The sequence below is a fragment of the Anoplopoma fimbria genome, chromosome 13, assembly GCF_027596085.1.
Source record: "Anoplopoma fimbria isolate UVic2021 breed Golden Eagle Sablefish chromosome 13, Afim_UVic_2022, whole genome shotgun sequence".
Classification (NCBI taxonomy): Eukaryota; Metazoa; Chordata; class Actinopteri; order Perciformes; family Anoplopomatidae; genus Anoplopoma; species Anoplopoma fimbria.
Window position 1 is genome coordinate 23906453 of NC_072461.1, and position 26590 is coordinate 23933042.

Here is a 26590-nt window from a genome sequence, read left to right on the forward strand (position 1 = left end):
CCGCACAATGGCCCAGTGTTCGGGACCCTTGGGGTGCAGGAGGGGCTCCCCGCTATCATCCAGGCTGATGGACAAGCAGGAGAGAGGGGGTCACGATGGCACAGCGGGAAGCACTCCACTTCCGGGTTTGAGTCACCGACCGAGTCACGAGCCTTCCTCGCTGCACTTATTGAATTCGTATTTGTTTACTGCACTTATCCTATTCGTAATAGTTTGTAGCACTTATTGTATTCGTATTAGTCTGTTGCAATTATTGTTTTCGTAGTAATCTGCCTCTGCACTATACTTTTGCTCTGGTTTATGCTTTAAGATGCTTGTTTAAGAAAGGAGATGCACTTATGACTTCTGGTGACTAGTAGTTCTCTTGAATACCTATGTTGAATACACTTCCTGTAAGTCGCTTTGGATAAAAGCGTCTGCTAAATGACTGTAATGTAATGTAATGTAAAGAGTAGGGGGAGGATCTTAAGAGCCTGCTGATATCTATCTCGCATGAAATTCCAAATGTTACCTCGGTTGATCCATGATCAGTACGGATCCCCCCCGTGGTTCGGCATGCATGTGAACCGCTGATTAATCCCGAATTTTAACGTCAACCATCAGAGCGTGAAATACACTTTTACTGACATGAGTTATCCGCCCAATATTCAGTAAAAATATGCGATCAGAACATCGGAAGTTTTGCTTTTTCTGTTCACCGATCAGATAAATTGAGCGGAGAGGAGAGCTAGCAACGCTGGCAGCAGCGCTAACGGCCAACAAGCAAAGGTTCAGTTAAGTTGCATTATGATGCATTCAGGTTCTATTTAGTAAAATAAATATGGCAAATTATAACGTCATCGTGATGTGTTCGCATGTAATCTCGTAAAATGTGGTGTAGTTGAATGAGACCGTTGATGAGGATGTGACGGGCGTTTTTCTCAGCAACATAAATAGATATTAGAGAGGGAATAATGACCTGTTTACAGCAGCTACATCATTAAAACTACTAATGATGGGATTTGTTTTAATAATAAAAAATACTAATAATTGGTCAGGATATGCAGGTTGAATAGAAACCTTGGTTATGCTGATATTTATCATACCAAATATGAATGTTATATATATATATATACCTGCGCTGCCTTGCTGCTCCTACCAGCCCTGGGCTAATATCTATCTTCCAAATCCAGAGCACGGCAGGCAAAAAAACCCACGTTAAATCTGTGAAATGCAGGCGTAGAAGGTGAATGCATCCTGTGGGTTAGTGAGGAGGTGTTTTCAGTCAGAGTGGCCTTGCTTCCTTCCCGATGACCTCCTTTCTGGTTTTCCTTACCTAGTGAATTTTGATGCAAACTGGACCTTAATCTCGTCACGTTTGTCCTGCTTTGTGGATGGGAGGTCTGAGGAGCAGGATTCAAGGATGAAGGCCTATTCTTTTTTTATTTTATTTTTTTTGCTGTAAAGGTGCAATTCAGAATCAAAAAGACAGCGTATGTCATCAAGTGCACGATCTTCCAACTTCGATCACTTGAAAGCATGTTGATGTTTTCTGATCTTTGTGCTGAAAAAAAAAAAAAAAGATGCTACACTGTGAAGCTCCACATTGGCACACGTTGTCCACATTCCTTCCCTGTGTCTCCTCCATAGTCCACCTGATTTGCATTTGACCCCCTTACACTTAGCTAAATCCCCCCCCCCCCCCCCTCCGCCCTTGTTGCACTGAAGTGACGAGGCGCCTCCTGAATATCTCTTTCAATTGGCCCCGCTGCACGACCAACCTGCTCCCCAACGTGATGAAGTGGGGGGGTTCAAAGGTCAGGGGTCGACGGAGGGAGAAGGGTATCTCGGGTCGTCAGCGGTGGCCCGAGGTGGGTGGGGTGGGAGGCACAGTGGCCCGAGGGGGCTCGGCGCCGCAGTGCTGGCTGATTGGGGTGCGGTGGTCATCGGGGTTAATAGGATAAGTAGCCTGCAGGTCAGTTTGGCCCAGTTCGAATGCTAATACAGGAGCTTGTCTTTGCACTGTTGCCATGGTGATGAAGGGATCCGGGGGAATTTTGGTTCTCCACTTTGTTACAGTTATTAAATCCAACCTTGCCTTGACCGTTCATCCTAGTTAGGTCATCCTACTTTCTGCTTTCATTTTTATTACTTTTTGCATGTTTCATGTCTTTTATGGCACCGTTCAGTTGAAGCGATGGTCTTCTGTGATTGTTCGGCGTCGTCTTGTTAACGTCCCTCGCGATACAGATGCATCTTGGGAGCAAGATTGATGATCAGATAACTATAGAAGATGTCAAAATGTGGAATACAGATATGTCTTTTTTTTTTTTTTAATTCCCGTTCTGTGTCAACCTGTCTTGACACTTTCCCGCAATCAAGTCACAAAAAACGGAAGGAGTGCTTTGGGAGGAATGCTTCCGCTAGCTTGCAGTTAAGGAGGTTACCCCGTCTTTCTTTTTCGGGCCCCGGGTGTTTGTGATGTCTGCCACTCTTTAGCTTTAATCTTCTCGACACACATCGTCTGGGCTCTCGCTCTGCAGAGCTTTTTTGGCACAGAGAACCGGACCAATTTAGCAGCCTTAAGTGTAACGAGAGGACAACTCAAGATAGTCCGATAGACGCTAATCAGACCGTGTGTGTGTGTGTGTGTGTGTGTGTGTGTGCGTTGGTTAGTAAACGTCAGCAATTTAATGAGGGCAGATAAAAAGTATGAAGATATTGTGCATGGGTGCCCAAAGGCAATAGAAATGGCAGCACCGTTAATCAATTCCAGGAGTCTGAGTGGAAGTAGACTTAACGCACCTTTCCTTAAGTAGAAAGTCTGGGAGAATGTGCCATGTCAGCAGATCCGCGAAAGCACATAAATCCCAATTTTGCTTATCTGCAGCTATTCCTCCAGAGGTCCGGTGGAACGCTGTAAACGTCTGTACTGCATGTTTTTTTTTTTTTTTTTTTTTCTCCTTCTTTTTAAGATCCGGCATAATTTTGCCGCACACAGCGAATACTTCAGAGGCGTCTAATGCTCTTAAGCTCTTATGTTTCATTATGGAAAATAGGTGACAAGTGGATTATAAATTGTTGCGCTGCCTCAAACGAAGGGGGAGCAAATCTGTAAGCTGCTGATTCCTGGACCCTCTAAGTTGATGCGTCGTGTGGGGCAGCTTTTTTTCATGTTCCCTCGAAACGCTGTGCATGCTTTTATTTTTTTGTTGTTTTTGTTTCTGGTGACACAACATGCTGTGTTTTAAATGGGACTTGTGTGACAAGTCTTTCCAAAGCATCTGCGGTTAAACTTGGTTAAAGGCTCAACAGCAACGGTTGCCAGGAGGCCATTGGCAACTGTTTTCAGAAGCCTTTTGTTTGCCATTGGTGGCAGTCACTTTTTAACATATATTACATATATTCATACATATATTCTTTTAGACAAGGCTGCATGTGCATTCGTTTGTTGACTGTGTGTGTGTGTGTGTGTGTGTGTGTGTGTGTGTGTGTGTGTGTGTGTGTGTGTGTGTGTGTGTGTGTGTGTGTGTGTGTGTGTGTGTGTGTGTGTGTGTGTGTGTGTGTGTGTGTGTGTGTGTGTGTGTGTGTGTGTGTGTGCACAAGCATCTCTTTTGGAGACGATGGTGAATCAAAATCAAGTTGTTTGACTGTGGGGTGAAAAGTTCAACTAACCCGTCAACATCACAATGTTTTAAGAAGAAATGACACCATAAAGCATATATACATGTATCAGTGTCACATTTACAAAACTGCATTGTATCTTAATAACCCAAAGTGACAATAAACAGCGACCATATTTCCTGTTTCTTCAAACAAAAGCTGACGTCCGATGCCAACTTTAAAAAGTGACTGTGTACCCCTCGATACAAATACTCATCCATCATTTCTCTCTTCTTTCCAGATGCATCCTTTGGGACTATGTAATAACAATGATGAGGAGGACCTTTATGAGTACGGCTGGGTCGGAGTGGTGAAGCTGGAGCAACCAGAGCTGGACCCCAGCTGTCTCACCGTGCTGGGAAAGGTAAAGAACCGGCTCTTGTTTGCCGCTTATATTCACAAATGAATCAGACAGAGAAACATCTTCGACTCTTATCACCAAAGACCACGCAACACATGAAACATGACAAAGTATGCTATATTTATGCTGCAGGATGACACAATGCATTAAGGTTTGCCCATATTCAAGGTAGAAATACAGGGCTTTTTTTTCCATATGTGCCATCAACAGCCAGTTTTCACATAAATACACTGAAATGATACCGATTGGATGACCATTTACCTGTAAACACAACCTTAAGGGTACAGATCAAAGTACGCAACAACACTAACGGGTGTATTGAGTGTTTGGCAGTGAGGTTTTTGGCTCCATGAGCGACGAGCAGGAGCGTTCCCCTCTTCCCACACTCGAGTTCAGGAAACATCGTCCTCGTGAACTTAATTAAACCCTTTTTTATCTTTGATCTTTTGTAGTCACGGAGACAATTCACGGAAGGATGATTCGGTTTTATTTTGTCTCTCCCTTCCCGTCGCTGGGGGAACGAGGCCGAACTGAATCCATCCCTTGTCTCTCCCCCCCCCCCCCCCCATCCTCCTCTCCTCTCCTCTCCTCCCTCCCTCCCTCCCCCAGTGCTCCCAGACCCCGCTGGAGTCTCCGAGTGGTATTTTATCATGCTTTAATTAAGTGTTCCTCTTAATGGAATGTACCAACATTCCCCGGAGGATGAGCGGCGGTTGGGGGGGGCTATAGTCTCATTTATCCTGTGCATGCCCGGTGACAGAAAGAGAGCAGCCATTCATAATTTAAGGAGCCCTTGTGCCCGCATAGACACGCTAATGGTGCACTTTCTCCCGGGTGATGGTGTGCTGCTACCTAGCTCACGCATACTTATGCCGAGACCTGAAAACTGACCTAATGTTCTGCACTCAAACTCCTCTTCCACTGCAGCTAAGAATACATCGCCGTCACGGGGGGGGTGCGCTCGCTGGTAAACGGCGGGTTCCATGTTTGAGGAGCGCCACGGAAACAGTGACTTGTTCCTAATTTGTTGTTTACCACTTAAAGCTACTATGCTTGTCATGGGAACAGTTAGTGCGCCTGTGGGACGGTAAAGACAGCCGTGGGTGAGAGAAGAACTATATGATTTTTTTTTGATTTTTTTTTTTTTTTTTTAACGGTAGGTAGCGAACGTTTAAAGGGAAACTCCACCGATTTCCACACATCACAGTTTGTTTACAGTTCCCGGGGGGAGTGCTAGAGCACACAGCGCGTGGACCAGAAATGTACAAAGCCCTTTGTCCGGAGGGAGCTGTGGGAAGTCTGATGAGGGTTCGAGTTGCATTGTGGGTAATGTAGGCACCGAGAAGAAGGACGCTTGTGTTCCGCTTCATCGATTTTGATTGGTTTTTTTTTATTTTTATAACTGTTGATAGTTTTTCCTGACAGCGTAATGATACATTGGTTGTGAAATCGTACCAATTTGAACTGGATATTTAGATATCTGAGCACATGTTGAATCAGGAGAGCTGAGATTGAGAATCAGTCACAAAGATTGGATATTTTTGGCGGATGGGCGACATGGTTCAGAGATTGCGGCTACATGGCATGTGCTCGTAGCCAACTGAGCCACGAGGACACCCGGGTACCAGAAAGCCAAACCTCCCGCTCGCTGGAACCAGTCAAAGCGCGGCGCTAATGAGCTGGCCATTCATATTTTTTTTTTTTTTTTACGTCGCGGTGTTTTGCTACGGTACGGCTGTAGCGAGGATGGCAGGAACCTTGACCCTTTTTGGCCTCCAGCCAGCCTCCCCTAACCCTCTAGACCACTCTGTTTCCTCTGTGTTTATTCAGCCAGCACTTTAATTAGAGGAGGGATGGCCCCATTGTTGCGTCTTGACAGACCCCTCGCCCCCGGGGCCCGAAACACAGCTGGGTGCTTTTGCGTTGGCACCGTCTGCTTTTTGCCGGGCCAGACAGTGCAGTGTTTACCCCCTGCCAGCCTGCTTACTCTGCCCTGCCAGCCGGGGCCCACCATGCCCAGTCCCCGGTCCGGATACTATGCCCACTCTTACACACTCACCCCGCCTCGTGCTTGGGCAGCCCACGCCCCCCCCCCCGTCCCCGTCCCCCACCCGCCCTGCCCGACTGGCCCCTGACTGAACCCTGAGAGCCCACTCCACTTTGCTGCCACTTTGCCACCAACAGTGTCGGGGTCTTGTCTGGTCAATTTAGATTCCATTCAATTACGGGATCCTAGTTTACGCACAAAGTGGAATTGTAGGAGAGAGAAATGCTGTTTACGCCAACCCGTGTCTAAATATAAAGTGTCTGGGAACACAAGGCCCCCAGCTGTGCTCAGGAGCCGGTCAACAAGACGGCGTTAATACAAGATTAGATTGTCCAATCCTAATTGGATGATGCATATGGTCATCCAGATAGCTTTTCGAGCAAAACAACAATGGAGGAATCATTTCTGGAGGAGAAAGGGATGAGCTCTCACTGTGCTAGAGATAGACTTGTCCACAGTGGGACGACGTAGTGTAGATTTGCTTTCCAAGTTCCTGCAGCTCTCTCCGTTACTTCCGAACTGCTGATATGTTGACTAGATGAAGTTGTTATTATTAATGCAGGCTTTAATATCTGCAGCACATTCCTTTTCATGCCGTTGTTGTCAATAACGTATAAATAATGTGATTTCTTTAGCTTTTACTAAATGACACAAGGGTTTCCCGACTGCTCTAGCTGCTCGCAGAGAAGAAGAAGAAAAAAAAAATCAGCAAATATGAGCAGCAGAGGAAGTGGAGGAAGTGAGGTCGGTCATGCCGGGCCTCTGAAGTCCACGTGCAAACCTCACCAAAGTGCCTCCCGTGTCACATATATGTACACAGTTTTTTCCTGCACTTCCTGTCTGGTTCCTGTGAGAGCTGCAGGCCTGTTAACCCCCCCCACACACACACACACACACACACACACAGCAAGAAAACCACGAGCCGACCGGTTCCTACTGCAGCTACCTGCGTTTTGAGACGCTGGTTTGAAGGGGTTCAGTTGTGTCGAGTTGAGGCGTCGTACAGTTTATGAGGACGACCCTGCAGCATGCCCTGGTGCTAGTAGACCAGGAGTTGCTTCTCTTTAGCCTCAGAGTCGACCCTTTCTTTGAGGCGTTTGTAAATCACACGCACGCCATTGCACGCATGTATCCGTTCTCAAGTCGAACTATTTATTGCCCTCAACAACATATCTTTGGTTGTCATTTCCTCCCCGCTGCCTGACTTTCTCTCAGAACCGGCGGGCTCCCTCCCTTCTTCTCAGCTCTGCCTTTCACACACACACATACACTGCGATTTTTGGCAGCTCCTCTGGAACATGAAATCATGCCGCTGGCGCTCATTGGCGGCGGTGGCCGGCGGCCCAGGCTGGTCGGGGTCTCTGTCACCGTGCCAGTAAGATATCTCGTCTTTCAAGTGCCGCGGTGTCCGTCCAGTGGCCTCGCGGGGCCTTTAGCAATGCCGGCTTCCCCCCCCCTCCCCTCTTTCATCCTCCCTCAGGCTCTCATGACATCAGCCCCCCGACCCGGGCACCCGGGGGTAGGGGTGGGTGCAGCGGGGGGGAGGAGGAAAGACAGAGTGGTGGCGGATAGAGAGAGAGAGGAGTGGGAGTGAGGGAGGAGGAGGACAGAGGGAAGGGAGAGAGGTTGGGAGGCTGGGGGGGGGGGGGGGGGGTTGGATTCTCGAGAAGATGACGAAGGCGAGTGTGTGTGCTTTGGTGAGTGGGTGGCTGGGATTTGTGTCTCGCTCGGCACAACTTTCTTCTTTTTTTTTTTTTTTTTTTTTTTTTTCTGTACGCACAAGAGCATAAAAAAAAAAAAAAAAAAATGCAACCCATCCTCCCACGCAGCCCTGCAGCTTGTGTAAAGGCAAGCCCTCTTGGCTGGCATGGCATGTAAACCTCCCCGGTATGTGCTTTGTGTGTGTGTGTGTGTGTGTGTGTGTGTGTGTGTGTGTGTGTGTGTGTGTGTGTGTGTGTGTGTGTGTGTGTGTGGCCTGGCGCGGCGCTGCCCTTGACCAGTTTCGTCTCTGAACCGCGATCGGTTCCACCTTAAGCACCAGCCAAAGACAACATTTCATCGCAGCGGAGCGCAACTGGCTCGAGACCGGCCGCTACAAAGCACTCCAAAATAACTAGAGCAAAGGAGAGAGGGAAAAAAAAAAAAAAAAAAAAAAAAAAAAGTTTCGACATCTTTTTATTGACATGTCCTCCCAGAAATAAAGCTCGATTCTTTTAAGTTTTAGCCAGCGGCGCACAACTGTAAGAAAAAAAAGTGTATCCTGGTTAAGATAAGATAATCCTTTATTAGTAGGCCCACAGCAGGGGAAATATTTACATGCTCTATCTTTGACACATAACACCCCAAAAAACCCCCCCCGCAGTTGCCATGGAACAATGTGAGATGGCAGAGGAGTGTGTCTGTGTGTCTCTTTTTCTACCGTGGCCCTTCAAGTTGGCACTCTGGGACAGCAGGCCGGAGCAAACAGCTGTTGCGTCTTAGTGCTAAGTGGCTTTTGGACTCTAACCGTGTCTGGCATCTCAGCCAGAGCTTCAGAGAGAGGGTGCAGTGTGTGTGTGTGTATGCATGTGTGTGTATGCATGTGTGTGTATGCGTGTGTGAGAGAGGAATGACGGGGATATTGAAAGTACACGATGGGCTACAAGGACGGAGTGTGTGAGTGTGTGTGTGTGTGAGTGTGTGTGCGTGTGTGTGCAACCCCTGCATTAAAAGCAAGAAATGGCAACAGGCAGATGAGTGTGACATTGCGGGGCGACTGGCTCCGAGCCTTCCGGCCAGGTTAGCCGTCCTACACACTCAGGTGTGTGCTCGGGGTCGTCCCGAGGCCACGGCAGTGCCAGTAGGGTGTCAAAGCCGCAGGGAGTGTTGTAAAGGAGCTTCAAGGCCGGATTGAACTGGCTGCATTTTGACCTCTGAAACAGCTCGCCGGCGCGCTCGCTGTCCGATCGGCGGGTGAACTTGTCGATATGAGCTCATCCGCCGTTCATCAGTCCGGATAAGAAGTACTAAACGGCGGGCTGAGTGACTCACCGTGTCTCTCTCTCTCTCATCACTCTCTCCTCACTTCTTTTTCATGCCCCCCCCCCCAGGCAGCCTTGATATAAGAAAAGAAAGAAAATTGGCTCAGTTTAACACGCCAGAGTCTCCAGAGTGTTTGGTTAAATTGCAGCGAAGCCACAATGGTGATTGATTATTACAACGCCGGCTTTTGTTCGATACAGATGAAGCTTTTTTTTTTTTTTTAACAGAAATCTTTTCAGAGCGAAAGCCATTAAGGTGCAGGATATTGATAAGCTTGTGCTGAAAATGATAGGCCTTACTTCCTTTCTTTCAGCTGAGAGCGGCAGATTGAAAGTCAATTTTCTTTTTGGGTGGTTGGAATCAAGGCGGCTAACATTGGCAGCTGTGACCTGAAGCATAATGGCGGCTGTTGATGCTGAGAATGTTCTCTGCATTGTCGGATGTAGAAGTTTTCGCTGAACTTTTACTGGAGTTCTCTTCTGAGAACGTTGGTCTCTGCCGTTGAAAGCATTTTATCGTCAAATTCAATGGTCACACATTTTCTTTTTTACCATGAAAACATTAAACAAAGTTTATGGCACACACATTTCTCACATTGCATCCACACACTCATCAAAGTATCTCATATCATTGCATTCACAGCTTTTTTTGGTGCCTTTTGAATCAAATCCCCCCAAAAAATTAAAGTCACATGACCGAAAAACAAACTTATAGCTAGATAAGATAAGATAATCCTTTATTAGTCCCGCAGCGGGGAAATTTGCAGGCTTACAGCAGCATAGAGTAAAGTGCACACAAGAGTAAAAGTAAAAAATGAAAATAAAAAAAACAAGTGTTATAAATAAGCAATAAAAAACAGTAGAAAATCAACAATAACTGAAATATTATATTTACAGACAGAAAAAACTATTTTAACTATTATTGCACAGCTACCCTTCGTGTGTGTGTGTGTGTGTGTGTGTGTGTGTGTGTGTGTGTGTGTGTGTGTGTGTGTGTGTGTGTGTGTGTGTGTGTGTGTGTGTGTGTGTGTGTGTGTGTGTGTGTGTGTGTGTGTGTGTGTGTGTGTGGTGTAAAAAAAAAAAAAAAATTGCACAAGCTAACTCCTCTTAGCTTCCTCTCCACCTGCCCCTTGCCCCAAAAACACCCTGAACAAACACTTTCAAACGTGGAGGGAGGGATAAAAAAAAAAAAAGAGAAATTAGAAGAAAAAAAAAAAAAAAAAGAGGCGGAGCAACAGGGAGGAGAAAAAAAAAGGGGGGGGGGGTGGAGGAAAAAAAAAAAAAAAGCTTGTGAAGCGCGGCGCGCTCAGGGGCCTGCCTCTTGGGCTCTCCTTTCATGTTTGTGTACGCCTAAACTTGCTGATATTATCTTGGCCGCTCTTCCTGGCGGGGTGTCGGCAGAGGTTTCCACTGTGACCAGTCAGGGGCCTCTCTCTCTCTCTCTCTGTTTCTTTATGTCTCTCTCTCTCGCTCTCTCAGGCGATGTTGGAACCATCACCCACCTTCCTACTTCAATCCCCAACACAACAACCACCCCCTCCCACCCCCACCCTCCACAAAAAAAAGCAAAAAAGAAAAAGTCCCTCTCCTAAATCACCGCTTCACCACGTTTCACGGCGCTTGGAGGCACCCGGGGGGGATCCCACTGCGCTCGTTGCCATGGTCACTGGGAAGCTCCTTGTGTCATGTGGCTCAAAGTGAGCCGTCCCTGGGCCGAATTACCCAGCTTTCAATGGGAGGCCAAATGACCATTATTAGACTTCACAGCTCAGGCCCCTATTTAAAGAGAGAAGAAAGGAGCCCTGGGGATTTAAGATGAGAGATGGAGGGAGAGAGAGTGAGAGCGGGGGGTGAGGGGAAGAAAATAAAGAGGGAGAAGAGAGGAGAGGAGAGGAAAGGGGAAATGAGAGGGAAGTTTGAGTTGTTTCGTTTTTTCCCTCCTCTCTTACATTGATTTTCTTTTTTCTTTTTTTTTTTGTTCTTAATCACAATTCTTTAAAAAAAAAAAGTCAGACACCAGCCACAGCTAAAGCTCTCCTCTCCGTCAGGCCGCACCCCGGCGGCGCCGAGATCAAAGGCCTGAGCCGTGGAAAAAAGTAAATCTCAGAAAAGATGGGACCAGACATCCACCCACGTCAACCAAAGCCCCGTCTTTTCTCTCTTCATCTCCGTCTAAGCCCGTCGCTCTGTAGGGGAATGTGCTTGGTGTGCATGAGAATCCCAGCGTCCCGCCGCGCATGTCAGGGCGCCGTGTTGCCTTTAAGGTCCCGGGGCCTGGCACGGAAGCTGGAAACTGAAGCCCCCACCCCCACCTCCTCCTCCTCCACCCATGGTCCCCACACCGCTAATCTGATGCCTCTCTTCCCCGCTACAGACGATTCCTCCACTGGAAGGGGTTTTAGCGTAGGGGGGAGGTGAAAATGTCATCCTGTTCTTGTGGTTTGAACTTTCTTTTATGCTCCGCCAAGGTTGTGCCCATGCAGCACAAGGGGATGGAGAAGAAGAAGAGGTGGTGGTGGTGGTGGTGGTGGTGGTGTGTGTGCGGGCGACATCGGAGCTGCCCGTTGCTCTGAGACAGTGAGGTAATGGAAGAAGAGACAAGGGAAACATGGAGATAGGGAGGGGGGAGGAGGGTGAAAGAGGGGATGCACCTGGCAGAAACAGAGAGAGACATTAGCATCGTTTATTGGAGACCAATACAACGATAAAGTGAGACATCTGGATGGCGGTTGTCTTTTGTTATGTGACTTTAAAAGATAGTTTTTTTTTTCGTTCTTTTGTTTGATAAAATCCTGATCTTCAAAGTAACAAAGTTGGAGAAACGTAGGGGGGAGTGAAATATACAATATTTCCCTCTGAAATGTAGTAAAATCGAGGTAAAGCACCTCAAAACTGTGGCTACCTCCTGGTGAGTCCTGGATGTATTTTGGTAGATGGTGTATCTTTCACTCTGAAGACAAAGACACCGAGACAGAGAGACAACAATGAGGTGTTATGTTGGAGTGCTAGATGAATGAGGTAAACACACCTGATTATTGCACCATCCTGCAGCCGTGGTTAGTTCCAATCCTATTTACAGCCACGGACAATTCCTGCTTTGATGTTATCTTTATTGGGACGCAATAAAAGGAAAAGGCGCTCGCTCTGTTTGCTGAAGAGAAAGAAGTCTGCCAGCAGTTTGCACCGTTTTGTAGATCAACAGTTTTCCTGCCAATTTTGTGACCGGTTCAACCTACAAAACATGTGATTATGCCACATTTTTATTTGTATACTTTTTCTGAGGCCTACAGAGGTAACGGAGAACTTAGAAGTTAGAAGTTAAGAAGAAAAAAAGCAAAGATTTGAAGAAATTCGTAACAAATATTCCTGATTTTGTGACGAAGAAAATCGGCCAACCCTTCATGCTTATGGGATCACAATTAAGTCATTAAAACCCTGAGCCTTTTTTTGGGGGATAACTTGTGTAACATGTTTGCAGCACCCCTTGAGAGACTCCTAGATTGCAAAAAGGGGGCTGTGATGTCACGTAAGGCAGCGTTGGTTGGGGATGAAAACTACAAAAATGTAAAATAATGAAAGCAATCTGGCCGTGTGGAGAAAGAGAGAAACGTACCCGACCTCTGTGGCCTGCTACTCATCTATGTCTGAGGCTACATTAGCAGCTACCAGCGTAACACACCCAAATCTCTGACCGAACTGTAGGAGGTCGGGGTTGCATCCTGGGTAATGTAGGCGCAAGGTTTTGACAAGGAAGAAGAATGCATGGAATAAAGGAGGAAGATATATCTTTGGTTCTGCTGCATCGGTTTAGATCGTTTTTTATAAAGAAAACAAAACTATCCATTTTGAGTCCGACAATAGTGGGAAGCTAAAACTTTTCTTAGACAATTACTTTTTCCCCAAAGTTCTTTCTGTCATCGATATACAAAACATTTGCTATCTATACTCTAAGTTCTGGCAGTGATGGATATTTTCAAAGGAGTGACAGTTCCTCCACCTTCAAAGAAATATTAGACCCCAGAACTTTAATTTATCGGCTAAAATTAAATGAACATGAGCTAGGAAGACTAGCAGTGAGCCAGCAGTAGATCACCCCTCCACCAGCAGGAGGATGGAGTATTGAGAGAGAGAGAGAGAGAGAGAGAGAGCGGCAACTTTCTCATTTCATGCAAGCAGGGACACGGTCTCCGAAAAGCAGCTTCGAGGCAGAGAGAGATTAGAGAAAAAACCGTCAGACGAATTAAGGGAAGCAGAGAAGTGGCCGTTTAGTGAGACGCCTCAGCTCCACTACATTTGGATTACAGTGCATGTTTACACTATGGCATCCTGGGTAAGGTGGGGGCCACAAATCCTGCTTTGCTGTAATATTTTTGGAGTAGTTTATTTTTTTTACATGCAGAAATGTCAGTTAGCCCTTTAATCAGGGTTAAACTGTCATTAACTGTTGAGGTTTCTGAATTTATTTTCTATTCAACTTGTCAATCATGTCGGCTGTGGACGGCAGGTGCACCTTGAGTCTTGCGGTTGGTGGAGGACCTACTGTTTTTTTTTAGTACAATTATCTATAGGTTGTGTAACAGCTTGCCTGAAGACAAATTCTATGTTTTATAAGTCTGTTTCTTTCAATTTCTGCAACATTTTAACTGTGATGGGCTCTTGAACGCTGCCCAAAACACCTGTGCCAAACACACTCTTTACTGCGCCTGAATGCATCATCTGTAACACAGATGTAGGACTGAAGCTGCTGCAGAAACTGACATTCAAGCCACAAAGGGAAAAAAAAAGTATTTAAAGTAAAGCATACTGTAGGATTTCAAAATGAGACAGCTTTTGTGTAATATTCCCTCAAACTCTACATCTCCCAAACCGGTCCGACCTACCGGTGTCATACCCAAGACTGTCGATATCCTCGAGAGTTGATGAAAAACACTTAGGAGTTGTTCTGCTATGTGCCAGGAGACTTGCAGCAGACGTAAATCTAGTTTTGCTTGTCTTCACTTGCCCGAAATGTCTTCGTCTGACAGCTTTCATCTCGTGGAAAATATGGTAATTCAGACTTTTACAATCCCAGGAAAAGTTTCTTCCACCTCCGGGTGATCCTTGGAGAGCAGAGAAGCAAAAAATAAATGATAGAATTTTCAGATTTTCAGGTTATCTCTTACTTTTATATATCCTTTTTTTTATTTTTATTTTTTTTTTTTTTATTTTTATTTTTTTTGCAAATGCACCAATAAGAATTTCTTATCTCAATGCTTTGCTATGAAACAGATTCACAGAGAAAACATGATTGGATTTTTGACTGACAGAAGATAATCCAATTAATTGAAATTAGTGTTTTTTGCGCATAATAATAATAATAAAAAAAAACAACAACAACATGTTATTACTAATCATTTCTAACCAAAACTTCCTGTAACTTTCAACACAAGTTGAGAAGAAGCACTTAAAAAGTAGTATTCTCGTCCCTAGCCGGAAAAAAAGTTTGTTTGTTTTCCTGTGAATCACAAAGGGCCCGGGCCTGAAACCGGTAAGAAAACAACATGGGAGGGACGGAGAGGAAAAGTGGAGGAAATTTAATTAGCGGTTGTCCATTCCTCCGGCCCCAGTGTTTGGTCTCACCAGGGCAGAGCAGCGGGCAGCGGAGAGGAGAGAGGAAACCAAACCAAGAAAAAAAAAAAGGCTTCTTCATTAGCGGAGGAGTCTCGTACGTCTGCGACCGACCTACGTGTTTGTGTAAGCGTGGCGAGCTCGACGCCACAAGACATCAGACCGGGGAGGGAGGCAGGAAGCGCTGCATGTGGTGCACAACGAGCAGGACAAACATGTATATTTAGAAAGAAAGATGTTTAAAGTTTACAAGAACTTTGAGTCCGGTGCGTGAGCCTCATCCATCATTTCTCTTAACTTCACAACACGCACGTCTGCTGGTAAAGGAAAGGAAGGTTGTTGAAAACTGAAATCCTTCTATGTTTCAGATTCATCTCTTTGTTATTTGACCCCAAAGAAGGCTTTCTGCCTTTTTTTTTATTTATTTATCACAAAACGTTTAGAGTTTAAAGTGTTCATCCTCCTCCAACTGCATTTCTGCAAGTCTAAGTCACTTTGTTAATTAGAAGTGTCACTCTGTCACTCCCCAAAACTTTTAGAAAATATAGTTAACACATAATTGAAATGCATTTTTCAATCTTCATTTTTCCACTGAAACAACGTGCAAAAACTGTTTGTATTGTTTGAAATCCTTCGGTACCAGAGCCAATACCGGTACCAAAGATTTAGCACTGATATAGAATCTGAAATATCAACGTGTTTAGCATTTAAAAACACAATACTACACTATATAAATGTGTTTTTTGGAGCATCAATTCAGTGTGCAATGCCCCTTTCCTCCATACTTATTAATCATCATTTATCTTTACCTGTCTTGTGAAGGAAATGCAGGATACAATAAGTGAAGAAGAGCATTTAATTCCAACTTTCGGTACTTAACGGTTTTTCCGTACTCTGTGCTAAGGACACATTTGCAGTTAAAGCAAATTTCTATATTTTTTTCTGTAGTCTGCAGTGAATATAAGTGCAGGAATTGGATATGAAAGAGAGACATTACTGGTCTTATGATGAGGGAGAACACCAGAACACCTCAGTCTCTCTCGACCCTTTAATGGGGCCGGCTTTTTGCCAAGGTCCACTGGCAGGCCCCCTCAGAGGCTCACACACACACACACACACACACACACACACACACACACACACACACACACACACACACACACACACACACACACACACACACACACACACACACACATTCTGATAGCACAAATCTCTTGTATAATTCTGGTTATGCAATGGTGGGTGAATGGCCACCCCGCATTGTGCGCTGAGGCGGAGACGGAACTGGAGGTGGGAGGGGGTGGGAGGGGGTCGGTGGTGGTTACTGGTTGGAACAGATGAGGTGAAGAAGAGGAAGAGAGGGAACGGTTGTGAGAAATACACGGACACATTGAGAGATCTTTTGCTTTAAAGATGTTGGTAGAAGCATCGTGGTAGAAAAACCTCAGGCTTCCTCTCTGATCTGTTGTTTCGGTCCTCCAGAGAGCTCCGTCTCTGTTTTTCACCCTCCAAAGCCGACATTCTCACCTTTAAAAAAAAAAAAAAAAAAAAAAAAGAAGCTTTTCTCATGGATGAGGGCTTCTTGGTGGAAAAAACATCTCCCTCGTAAAAGGAAATAGATCCAAAAGGGACCAGAGCTTTTGGCTTGTTATTGTTTTCTGTGTTTGCTCCACAACTCTGTCTCCCATTTGCGGATTTAAACCGGTGGAAAGATGATACTTCACCCATAGGGACCTATTTTCTCTCAGGGACAGATTGACATATACATACTGTATCAGTGTGTGTGTGTGTGTGTGTGTGTGTGTGTGTGTGTGTGTGTGTGTGTGTGTGTGTGTGTGTGTGTGTGTGTGTGTGTGTGTGTGCGTGCGCATGCTGGCTGGTCATGGACATGATGTACAGCACAGAGGCAGGGTCAGGATCACTGTACCTGGGGGGCGGGTCTCGTCTTTGTCTGATAGTGAGGTCATCACATCCGCCCCCTCTCTCTGTTTCTCTCTCTCTCTCTCTCTCTTCTCTCTCTCTCTCCATCTCTTCCTGAGCTGGTGTGAAGTTTACCCACAAACCCCTCTGTTTCTTCTAACCTGTAGGTCAACCCAGCTTAAATAGCTTAAATAGTAAATTGGCAACCGTTTAATTTTTTTTTTTATAATTGAGGTTTGATACCCAGCCCTGTATGCAGTGTGTAACTGAGGCTATAAATGAATGTTTGAGTTATGTGCTTCCTACTTCACAACAGGTTTAAAGACTCTTTATGCAAGTTATGATTCATGTTGCAAGGGCAGTTGACAAAGTGTCAAAGCACAAGGACTTAGACGTTCATTCAGGCTTTTCTATTACTTTGCAAATAGAACGAACATTGACACACGATTGCCATGGTAATAATACTCAGAAAGAAATAATTGGAATATTCGCAGAGAAAACGACTAGTTTTGCCAGGAGCGAACTGAATTTGAGTAAAAGAGATATTTTCCCTGTGTTAATATTGTCTCCTGCATTGTGGATCCAGGGTCTGTTATCGGGTGGGGGGGGTAAATCAAATCAGCACATTGTTTTTGGGTTATGACTCCACACATTTAACGTGTTTTACAGTATCCGTATCTACCTCTATAGATCTGACGCATTAGAACCACGGATTATTAACCCAGTTTAACCGCCAAATTGTGAAATAAGGTTTTACTTTTTCTTGATGGTAGTGAAGAATGTTAAGTCTGGAGCCTCGTATATGCCCAATATGGCTCACCGAAATATAAAAGACAAAAAAACGCAATCGGGGCATCTAGAAAAGTTACATTTGCTTAATTTTAAAACCGATCCGATCCGTGACACAAAACCGTAATAAAGTCTGAATCATGAGCTTCTTCATCTGTTGCTCCCCCTCTTAAGAGCCAGATATTCTTTTCAGGAGTTGGTGGAGACCAAAACAAAGCTAAAAGAAGAGTGAATTCTGAATTTCTATTAGAATCCTGGCTGCAAATGAATGCTAACATCGATATGCTGAATGTACCAAGAGGCTAACAGCATAATAAGCCTCTGATTTGTGGTGGCTGTTTATCTGGGAGCATGTTTTGATGTTTTCTGCCCACTTCAGGTCAGAAATCGTTGAACACGGCTCAATCATGAAGACGATCTTCTCATTGAACGCATGTTATCTCTCAAACAGAACTCCATAAACACGTCTGCGTTCGCTTCCTGACCTATCCTCTCATCTGCGGTTTGATATTAATGGCGACCACTGAGCTCGCTGAGAGCTTCAAGTGATTCCTTCCCCCGTGTGTTTACGTTTGGTAAACTGTCCGTTTATGTGAAGGCGGCCGGATCGGAGTGGAGCTGGAGGAGCTCCGCCGGCCCCCAGTCCTCCGCCGGTGCGACACACAAGTGGATTTTTATGTGCTTCGTAAACATGTTTTATGCAGCTTGAGAAATGTCCCGGCACTTGTGTAAAACGCTTCAACGGCGTTCAAATGAATATTAAACAGGAATATGGGAGAGTTCAAAAGTTGGAGAAGTTGGAGGGAAAGATCGAACAATGACGAGGAATGTTTGTACTTTTCTTTACCTCGTTTTAATCTGCGATTTAGGTGTGAAATTTCTTGACTCAAAAACGTTAAATATGAGTGGAACGGGATTCATGAAAAGAAGTTATTAGCGGAATTGGAGTTCACATTGTTAATGGTTTCGGGATGGTGTCTATGTGGCAACAGGAAAGTCGTGACGGAGCAGGTAGCAGATCCAGCACGGCGAGGGCGTGCGTCAAAACCAGTTGATTATAAATCACACAGCCAATGCAGATTATGTCAAGTATCTGCAAACACAATAAAATGTTATGACAGATTAACCGTCTGTCAGCGAAGTGTTAACATCAAACGGTAGGACGCCAGGAAGGTGGTGAGTAATGCGCCTCGTGAAATGACTAAATCCTGTTGCAATGAAAATGTCAAGATAGGACAGATGATATCGTGTGCAAAAGTACAGTACGTACAGGACAGAAAACGAGAAGAGTCGCTTTAAACATAGTTTTCATTTCTTCCTCTCCGGGTGCTGCACCGGCTTCGATCACGTGACGCACAGCCACGTCGGAAAAAAACCTTTTTCTTTTATTTCAGTTGAATGTAAATAACGTCTTGGCACAGATGACTGCTCTGGGAGGGAGCGAAGAAGGAGAGAAAGGGGGGGGTGAAAAAAAAGAAAAGAAAAGTAGATGGGGGTGCGACCACATATAAGAAAAATCCATGGGAGAAAAGTATGCCTTTATCTTTTAATAAACCGTAAAGCCAGGAGGCAACATGAAATTACAGCATAATAGCAGTGGAGAGTCTTCTGAAGACTTAATTGCCTTAATTATAGCAGTGCAGAGAGAGAGAGAGAGAGAGAGAGAGAGAGAGAATGAAAAGGAGGAGGAGGAAAGAGAAAGGAGGCAAGCGGAGGAGAAGAAAGTAGGAAAGAAGGAAGGAGTGATGCGATAGAGGAGCTAGTGGGTGAGCCAGATGTTGCAGGTGTAATCCAGGTGTGTTTTTTTCTGCATGTGAGCACCAAACGTTGTGTTTTTTCCCGTGCATATTTATGAACGTGAGCACACATATCTCCACATGCATTGTGGGTTGAAACTGCATGTGCCGGTGTGCTAATGTGAGAATCCTCAGTCCACGTGAAAGATGAAAGTGAGCGCTATACGCTGAGAAAAGTCTCTCTTTTCCAGACGAGTGAGAATTTCTCCTCTCCCTCAGATCTTTTGGGGCTGGCAGGCTTACTCTGGGATGCTAAACATAGCTTTCATTTTCCTCTGTGTCTAGACTGGCTTCTCTCAGTACTTTTCTTTTTCTGCTGCGGCTTTTTTGTTCACTCGTGGAAGATTGTAGCCTAATTCTGATGCCTCCTAACCAGCGGGAGGTTTGTTTCGCCAGAAGTGTTGTGAACTACATGAGACATTTGATGACTTTAGACTGGACTTCACCAAATAAAAACTTGATTTGACTTGGCTATTTAAAAAGTCTCCCATGAAATCAATACTTCTCCTGAATCAACTAACATTAACGCTAATCATTCCAAAGTCCACACTTAATTCCCCCAGAACTTTATTTATAAGTTCAGTCATACAAATCTTTAAAAAGCATTCAGGATTTTTCAGATTTAACATATATGAGTCTGTTATTAGATTGCATTACATTTGGTGACGAGCGCATTATGACTTGTTTAGGCCTCGAAACTCAAAGTTTGAGATTTGGGACTCACTTCTTTCTTTGGAGCTTTAATGCAAAGACTTGAAACTTACTCAGACTTGCAATTTCAGTGACTTGGTCCCTCCTCTAGTTCCAGGTGTACTGTATAAAGCTCACATCTTCTACACTGCTAGTCGCCTACTTTTCAATCTTTTCTTTGCACTCTGATGGCTGAAAGAGGAACATTTACAATTTTCTTAACAAAGTCTTTGAGTTGGTACTTGAAATATTGGATTTTCTAAAAAGATAATGTCTCCGTGTCTTGATCTCCTCTTAAAACATGAATGAGAAGATGACAAACAGACGAAATTCCTGTTCGATCCCAATAAAACTAGTATGAATGAAAAATTACATTTCCATTTTTTTTTGTAGTTCGCAGCTCCGGGCTGAACGCCGTCTTGCGCAACATCTCCTCACACAAGAGGTCTTCTACTTGGCATTCTATCACCGGAGACATTGACGTAAACAGTATTTCCTCACAGAGGTGTTAAGTCTTTAGCAACATGATAAAGTTTCAAGAAGAAGAAAAAAAACAAAACACTACATTACAGTCACAAAGCAAGATCCTTCCTTTGGTGTCCGAGGTTGTAGTTTTTTAAATTCTTTTATGGTGTTGGGAGGGAGATGTGTCATGTTCTTTAAGAGAGCCAGTTTGCCTCCTGGCTGCATTTTTGTTGTCGTCAGGCAAGTCCCTGCACTGCAGCGCAGGCCTGCCCGAGTGGAGATTCTTTAGGAGGGAGATCTCTTTCTTCTCAAAGCGTCTTACCAAGAGCTATTAATTATTAACTGGAAGAGCTAACATCAAAGGCGCAGACTTGTGCTGAATTAAATGGGGGCTGGAGCCTGGCAGTGTGGAGCTGAGAGAAAGGGGGGGGGAAGAAAAAAGAACTGGGTGAGAGGGAAAAGCCGAGAGAGAGAGAGAGAGAGAGAGAGAGAGAGAGAGATTTCACTCCGCTCGCTTTTCAACTTTCCAAGTACAAAAAAAAAAAAAGAGAAGAAAGAAAGAGAGAGAGAGAGAGAGAGAGATATGTTAGTTTATGTAAAGGAGGCCGGACCAAAGAGAAAGTTGGAGGAGCTTGTGTTTATGGCACGTAGTTGTTTTTTAATGTCTCTGTGTTTGACAAGGCTTTCACACACACACACACACACACACACACACACACACACACACACACACACACACACACACACACACACACACACACAGACACACACACACGCGGGGAAAGATCGAATCAGTTTGCAGGGTTAATTAGTCTTTAATGAGCTATTAAAGTCAGATTCATAACCACGTTGTCCGTGGATTAAAGCAAAAGGTGGGGAGATGTAATTGAGACGTAGCTCGCACACTTCGGAATCAAGTTGTTTCTTTTTACGTTTTCCTGAAGCTGACGTTAAAGCTGAATTCACACAGCGTTGTACATTTGCCACCCCCTTTATATCAAAGGCCTTTTGTTAGTTTGCGTCTATGTTCCTCTTGCTGCGACTTGTCCATGCAGCAGCAGTCCCACCAAAGCTACCTGCAGTTGAAGTAGAACCCACGCACGTGTGTTGCATATTCTATATTTATTGACAGTTATTGATGCAAATACCTCTGGTTCAGAAGTGGACTGCTTTAAACAATAGAAGGCTGCAATGCGTACAGAGTGGAGTGGAGTGGAGTGGCTTTAGCCACACATGCTACTTCTTGGGCAGCTGTATTTAATCATTAACCTCTTTCTAAAGACTCATAGTGCACACAGGGATTCATCAGCTATACAGGAGTTTAGCAAATCAGCACTTTGATGTGCAGTTTAAAGAAGCAGGACACCTGAACTGCAGGTGAATAAGTAAAAAAAAAAACTTCATAATAAAATTTTAATTTAATACATCAAGTTTTACAAAAGTCTTTAAAATCTTCCTAACAAACTGCTTTGAATAGGATGATAGTAGTGCTGAAATAAGTTAATTTACAGAAAAGTAATTGATAGAAATGTAGCTACGGTCTTTTTCTGGAGTCGATATCACAAACATTTGCTGTTCTTATATCATTATGACTATTGGTCAGAGACCTGAACATTAATCGGTAGAAATTATCGACAGATTATTGAATAATTGAGATAACCATAAGTTGTAGCTCTTGTCACAAATTAAAAGTAAATAACAAGGTTATGACAGACAGCTTGAATAATAAAAACTCAAAAGCTTTCACACCAGAGACGGTCAGTCACTGAACGCTTCAATAAGTATGAAAATGAAGCCGATCATTCGACATGTTAGACGACTCTCTCCGCCACCATCATCAAAACGCCGAATGAAGGATTGACGTTTGAAAGTCCGCTCATCCCTCCAGTAGAGCTCTGCAGACTTGGAGAATCTATGCCGAGCAGCAGTGAGGCTGTTTTGGTGACGTATGGCCGACCAACACATCAATGAGACTTTTTCTTAATATTCTGTTGGAAGTCCAAGCGGAAACCTCGGGTTCTGAAAAGGGAAGCTATTGCAGAAGTGTCTTTGAACTTTTCTTTTTTTTCAGGGGGTTGTATAGAAGTCTATGATAAAATGACTCTACTTCTCTCTTGATTTATCACCTCAGTAAACATTGTAAACATGAGTTTATGGTCTCAATCTCTAGTTTCAAGTCTTCTTCAATACAGCATGATGTTCATTTAGTAAATTATGTTCCCATTTAGAGTCAAACAGACCATAAAGCAGGGTATTTTTAGGCTTTAGGGGCGGGGCTACCTTGTGATTAACGGGTTGCTTCCAGAGCCGTATACGCCGTCTCTACGTCACTCGTCCAGCGGTCCAAAATATGGTTAACTTACAACAGGATGCGAGATGACGCCAAGATGGCAAACCGGGAGGCTTCACAAACGGAATTCCAAAAAAACAACAACAAATGGATGACATCACGATGATTGTGTCCACTTCCTACACGCAGTCTACGGGTGTGCTGTCGGTTTAACGTGTGTTTGCAGCGGTCAGTTGAGGCAAAAAAGATGCAGAAACTTGCTCAACGTCCCGTCGTTGATCTGTTGAGAGATGATCCCCCTATCCCCCCCTCTCCCCCTCTCTCTCTCTCTCTCTCTCTCTCTCTCTCTCTCTCTCTCTCTAAGTGCCTGCTGACTGGAGTGATGACACTCTGGAGCCACTCGGCAGCAGAGTCACGGCACTGTACATTGTCACTTTGATCTTCACCCCCCTCTCCTCCCTCCCTCCCTCCCTCTCTCCCCTCCAGTTATGAGGAGCGCTGGCAGGAACCCAAGGGCACTCGATAATACCAGGATATGATCCCAGCAGCGCTATTTTAGATCACGTAGCGCCGACATCAAAACGTTGTCTAAATAGGGCGCCGTGAATCAAGCAGGGCGGGGGCGTGGGGGGGGGTGACAACGGGTTGTAGGGGGGAGCAGCAGCAGCAGCAGCAGTTAAGATAAAGAAACTTTTATTTTTGTATTTTTCCTCATCCAGACGAGGGGGGGGAACCAATTTGGATTCTGCGAGGAGATACTTGCGGTTCTGCAGATCCAAGCGTTTCCTTTATCTTTTGCCTTCAGCAGAAGTCTTCAAAAAGCCCCCCCGTGCTGTGACTCTTTCCCCCGCTCTCAGATGAAAGAAGCTCACATCTTCTAGCAGTTGGAAATCCGACATAACTTTTTTTTGTGCAACTTTCCTGAGCGTGCACAGCAGAATTCAACCTAAAAACAGCAGCTCCGTGTCGTGCAGAGAGCTGCAGCAGCACAGTCACTCATTCAGGCGTCAGCTCTCCACACTGCAATGTCTGCAACAGTCGTGCCATTATCGTAATGCAGTGCAGGTTGGATTCGACTGACATCATGATGACATCAGACAAAATGAAGGGCATAGACCACATGTGCGTCCTAGCAAATGACACCAACGGCTTGTTTACTTCTGTTGGTCTCTTTTCTTTTTTTCTTTTTTTCCCCCCCCTTTCTCATTGGCTCGTTCCAGATGATCTGCACGTTTCACTCAGGCAGAGATCGCCCTCTAGTGGCCTGAATTTGAATGTGGAAAAAACAAAACCTCATCGTTGACATTGTGATCACACATCCCCCCCCCCCCTGATGTTTTTTTTTTTGTTCACTATTGTTGAGTATATCTAACCATTTCTTTTGTCTTATTTGTGTGTTTGTGTGTGTGTGCAGGCAAAGAGAGCAGTGCAGCGCGGAGCCACGGCCGTCATCTTTGATGTGTCGGAGAATCCGGATGCCATCGACCAGGTTTGTCCAGATCTAGAATTACCCAGGCGTTCACACGCAACACGCGTTTAAACAACACCGACAAAAAGGCCTCATCTGTTGCAAAAGATGGTCTGTCTGCGGAAGACGCTCCCATTTCCACTTCTGAAGAACAGCTCAGCGGCATGCTCTGCCCTTCGGACTGGCAGAGTGTGTGTTTGTGTCTGTTTGTACAAACAATAATCTTTCTAAGTTCTTGCTCAAAAGCATGCAAGCGTATTCAACCGCTCTGGGCCTTTTGGGCTCTCTAACGCTTGGAAGGAGCGCACTGCACCTCTTACGGGACTGAAAATGGATATCCAGGTTCAGCTTTCACTAGACCATCACCGAACTCTGTTAAGCTCATAATTGCACAGGTAGCACACATGACCTCATCCCCCGAGACTCTATGGATGTGTGTGTGTGTGTGTGTGTGTGTGTGTGTGTGTGTGTGTGTGTGTGTGTGTGTGTGTGTGTGTGTGTGTGTGTGTGTGTGTGTGTGTGTGTGTGTGTGTGTGTGAGTGCAGAAAGAACACATTTCTTCAGACACTCACATTCCAACTTCTTCTGCCACTCTTTCTTTCTTGCGTCCTTTGCTATTAAAGAGGTATAATACACAAGTTGCGCCTTTTGTCGCTAGAATTCTCCTGTGGTATTCATCCTCGCCACGGCAGGTCTGGACTTGCAGGTTTTTTTTTGTTTTTTCTTTTCGCCTCCTCTTCTCTTGCCGCTGGGTCGTAAAGCGCCTAGCTGAGAGATAAAAGGGATTGCGCGGAGACCACATGAAAGGCAGCGCTGGGCGGCTGTGTTAAATTCCCCCGAGAGGCTTTTCCAGTCAGAGCGGCCCGATCAGCAGAGACAGGACCCACAAGGCCGAGGGGCAGGGAGGAGGAGCTTAGGGAGAATTAAGGTCCCCGAGCCGAAATTAAGAGGGAGGCTTTATGAAGTTATGTACTCGACCGCCTTTTTGCCTCTATTTATATATTTGTTTGGAGAAGTGCTGATTGTGGCTGCAACACTTTTGGTGTTTTGTTTGTTTGTGGAGAAGTTGAACAGTAATGCACTCAAGTTTCTTTTAGTTTTTTGCTTAAGTGTGCTTCTTTTAAACGGTGTATTGTTTGTCAGAGGCCGAGCTCCTCCGAGTCTCGGTGGAGTCATTTCTCACCGGATTCAAGCGAGGGATCAAACGTTTCCACGTCTGTACTTTTCAAAAACCAGAACACACAGCTTTTCACTGGAGAACATGACGGCAGAAGAAGAAATAGAAAATGCGAATATCCTCGGTATTTCCCTTGGGCTTTTTCAAATTACAGATTCCAAGCAGCAGACGAGAGGAGGAGTAAAAAGGAGTATGTCAACTGACTCGAAAGCCAGAACATACTCTTCATTGACTGTTTCTCCCCCCCCGGCAAACTGTGACCACAGTTTCCATGTCTGGAGCCTAGAGGTCATTCTCTGTAGTCGGTAGAAGAGGACACTTCACATGCATCAGGGCCACGCAGCACTATATCATCTTTTTATTATTCTAAGAACTCTGAGTGCCTTTTCTTGTTTGCATTTGCTGTGGTCCTCTCCTCCCAGCTTTGTTTATTGACTGTGACTGTAAAAGACCCCATCCATGTTTTTTTTTTGACATATTTAAAGGTACAGTGTGCAGCATTTAGGAGGAATATTATATTACTATGCATGTTTTCTTTAGTTTATAATCACCTGAAACATAGAATAGTTGTGTTCTCATTAGCTAACAATGAGCCGTCCATATTTAGAGGCCTTTATTAGTCCCACAATGGGTTATTTCTCTGCATTTAACCCATCCCGGAGGAGCAGGGGCTGCAGCCGGGGAGCTGTGATGTTTCTCACAGGAGCTCAGAAACCACCAACCTTGGACAAACCCAAATACTGGTTCTAAAGAGAGCCATTTGCTTGTTTCGGTCAGCCACCGTAGTTCTCCAACAAGCTTGGCCCACGAGAAGTTTCAGTTGGTTGAGATCTTCAACTTCACCACCAGAAGCCGGTTAATCCTTCACACTCGATCTTTATGTCTAAATGTTGAATTTTAAAGAAATACTCAACTGATTTAACATTGCATATCCATAAAGTTGGGGGACTCACATACGCCATATTTAAAAAAAAAAAAAAAAAAGAATGGTCAACAGCAAATGCTAAAATATACTGGGTTCGAGCTTGAAAAACACAAGGTCCTACATTTCCCATAATGCCACAGAAGACATTATACAACTGTTTTAACACAAGGTCATTATTTACTACAGTGGTTCTCAAATGGGGGTACGTGAAGGCACTCCAGGGGGTACTTGAGATTTTTAAAGAATATATTTAAAATTAGCATCCATTCAAAAATCCTTTCAAAATAGTTATTTAATAAATACTCAATAAAATATAAGTGTAAGTTCATGAACTGAATTCAATGCCACAATGCAATCTTCAGTGTTGACAGTTTAATAAATCAGACACTG

The 26590-nt window shown here is 44.7% G+C and overlaps 1 protein-coding gene across 1 annotated transcript in view; it reads left to right on the forward strand.

Moving 5' to 3' along the window:
• Window positions 1-26590, forward strand: part of znrf3 (zinc and ring finger 3) — a 70365-nt gene that overhangs the window by 34051 nt on the left and 9724 nt on the right. Inside the window, 2 exon segments of the mRNA XM_054611497.1 lie at window positions 3884-4006; window positions 24045-24119. Of these exon segments, the coding sequence (XP_054467472.1) occupies window positions 3884-4006; window positions 24045-24119 (198 nt within the window).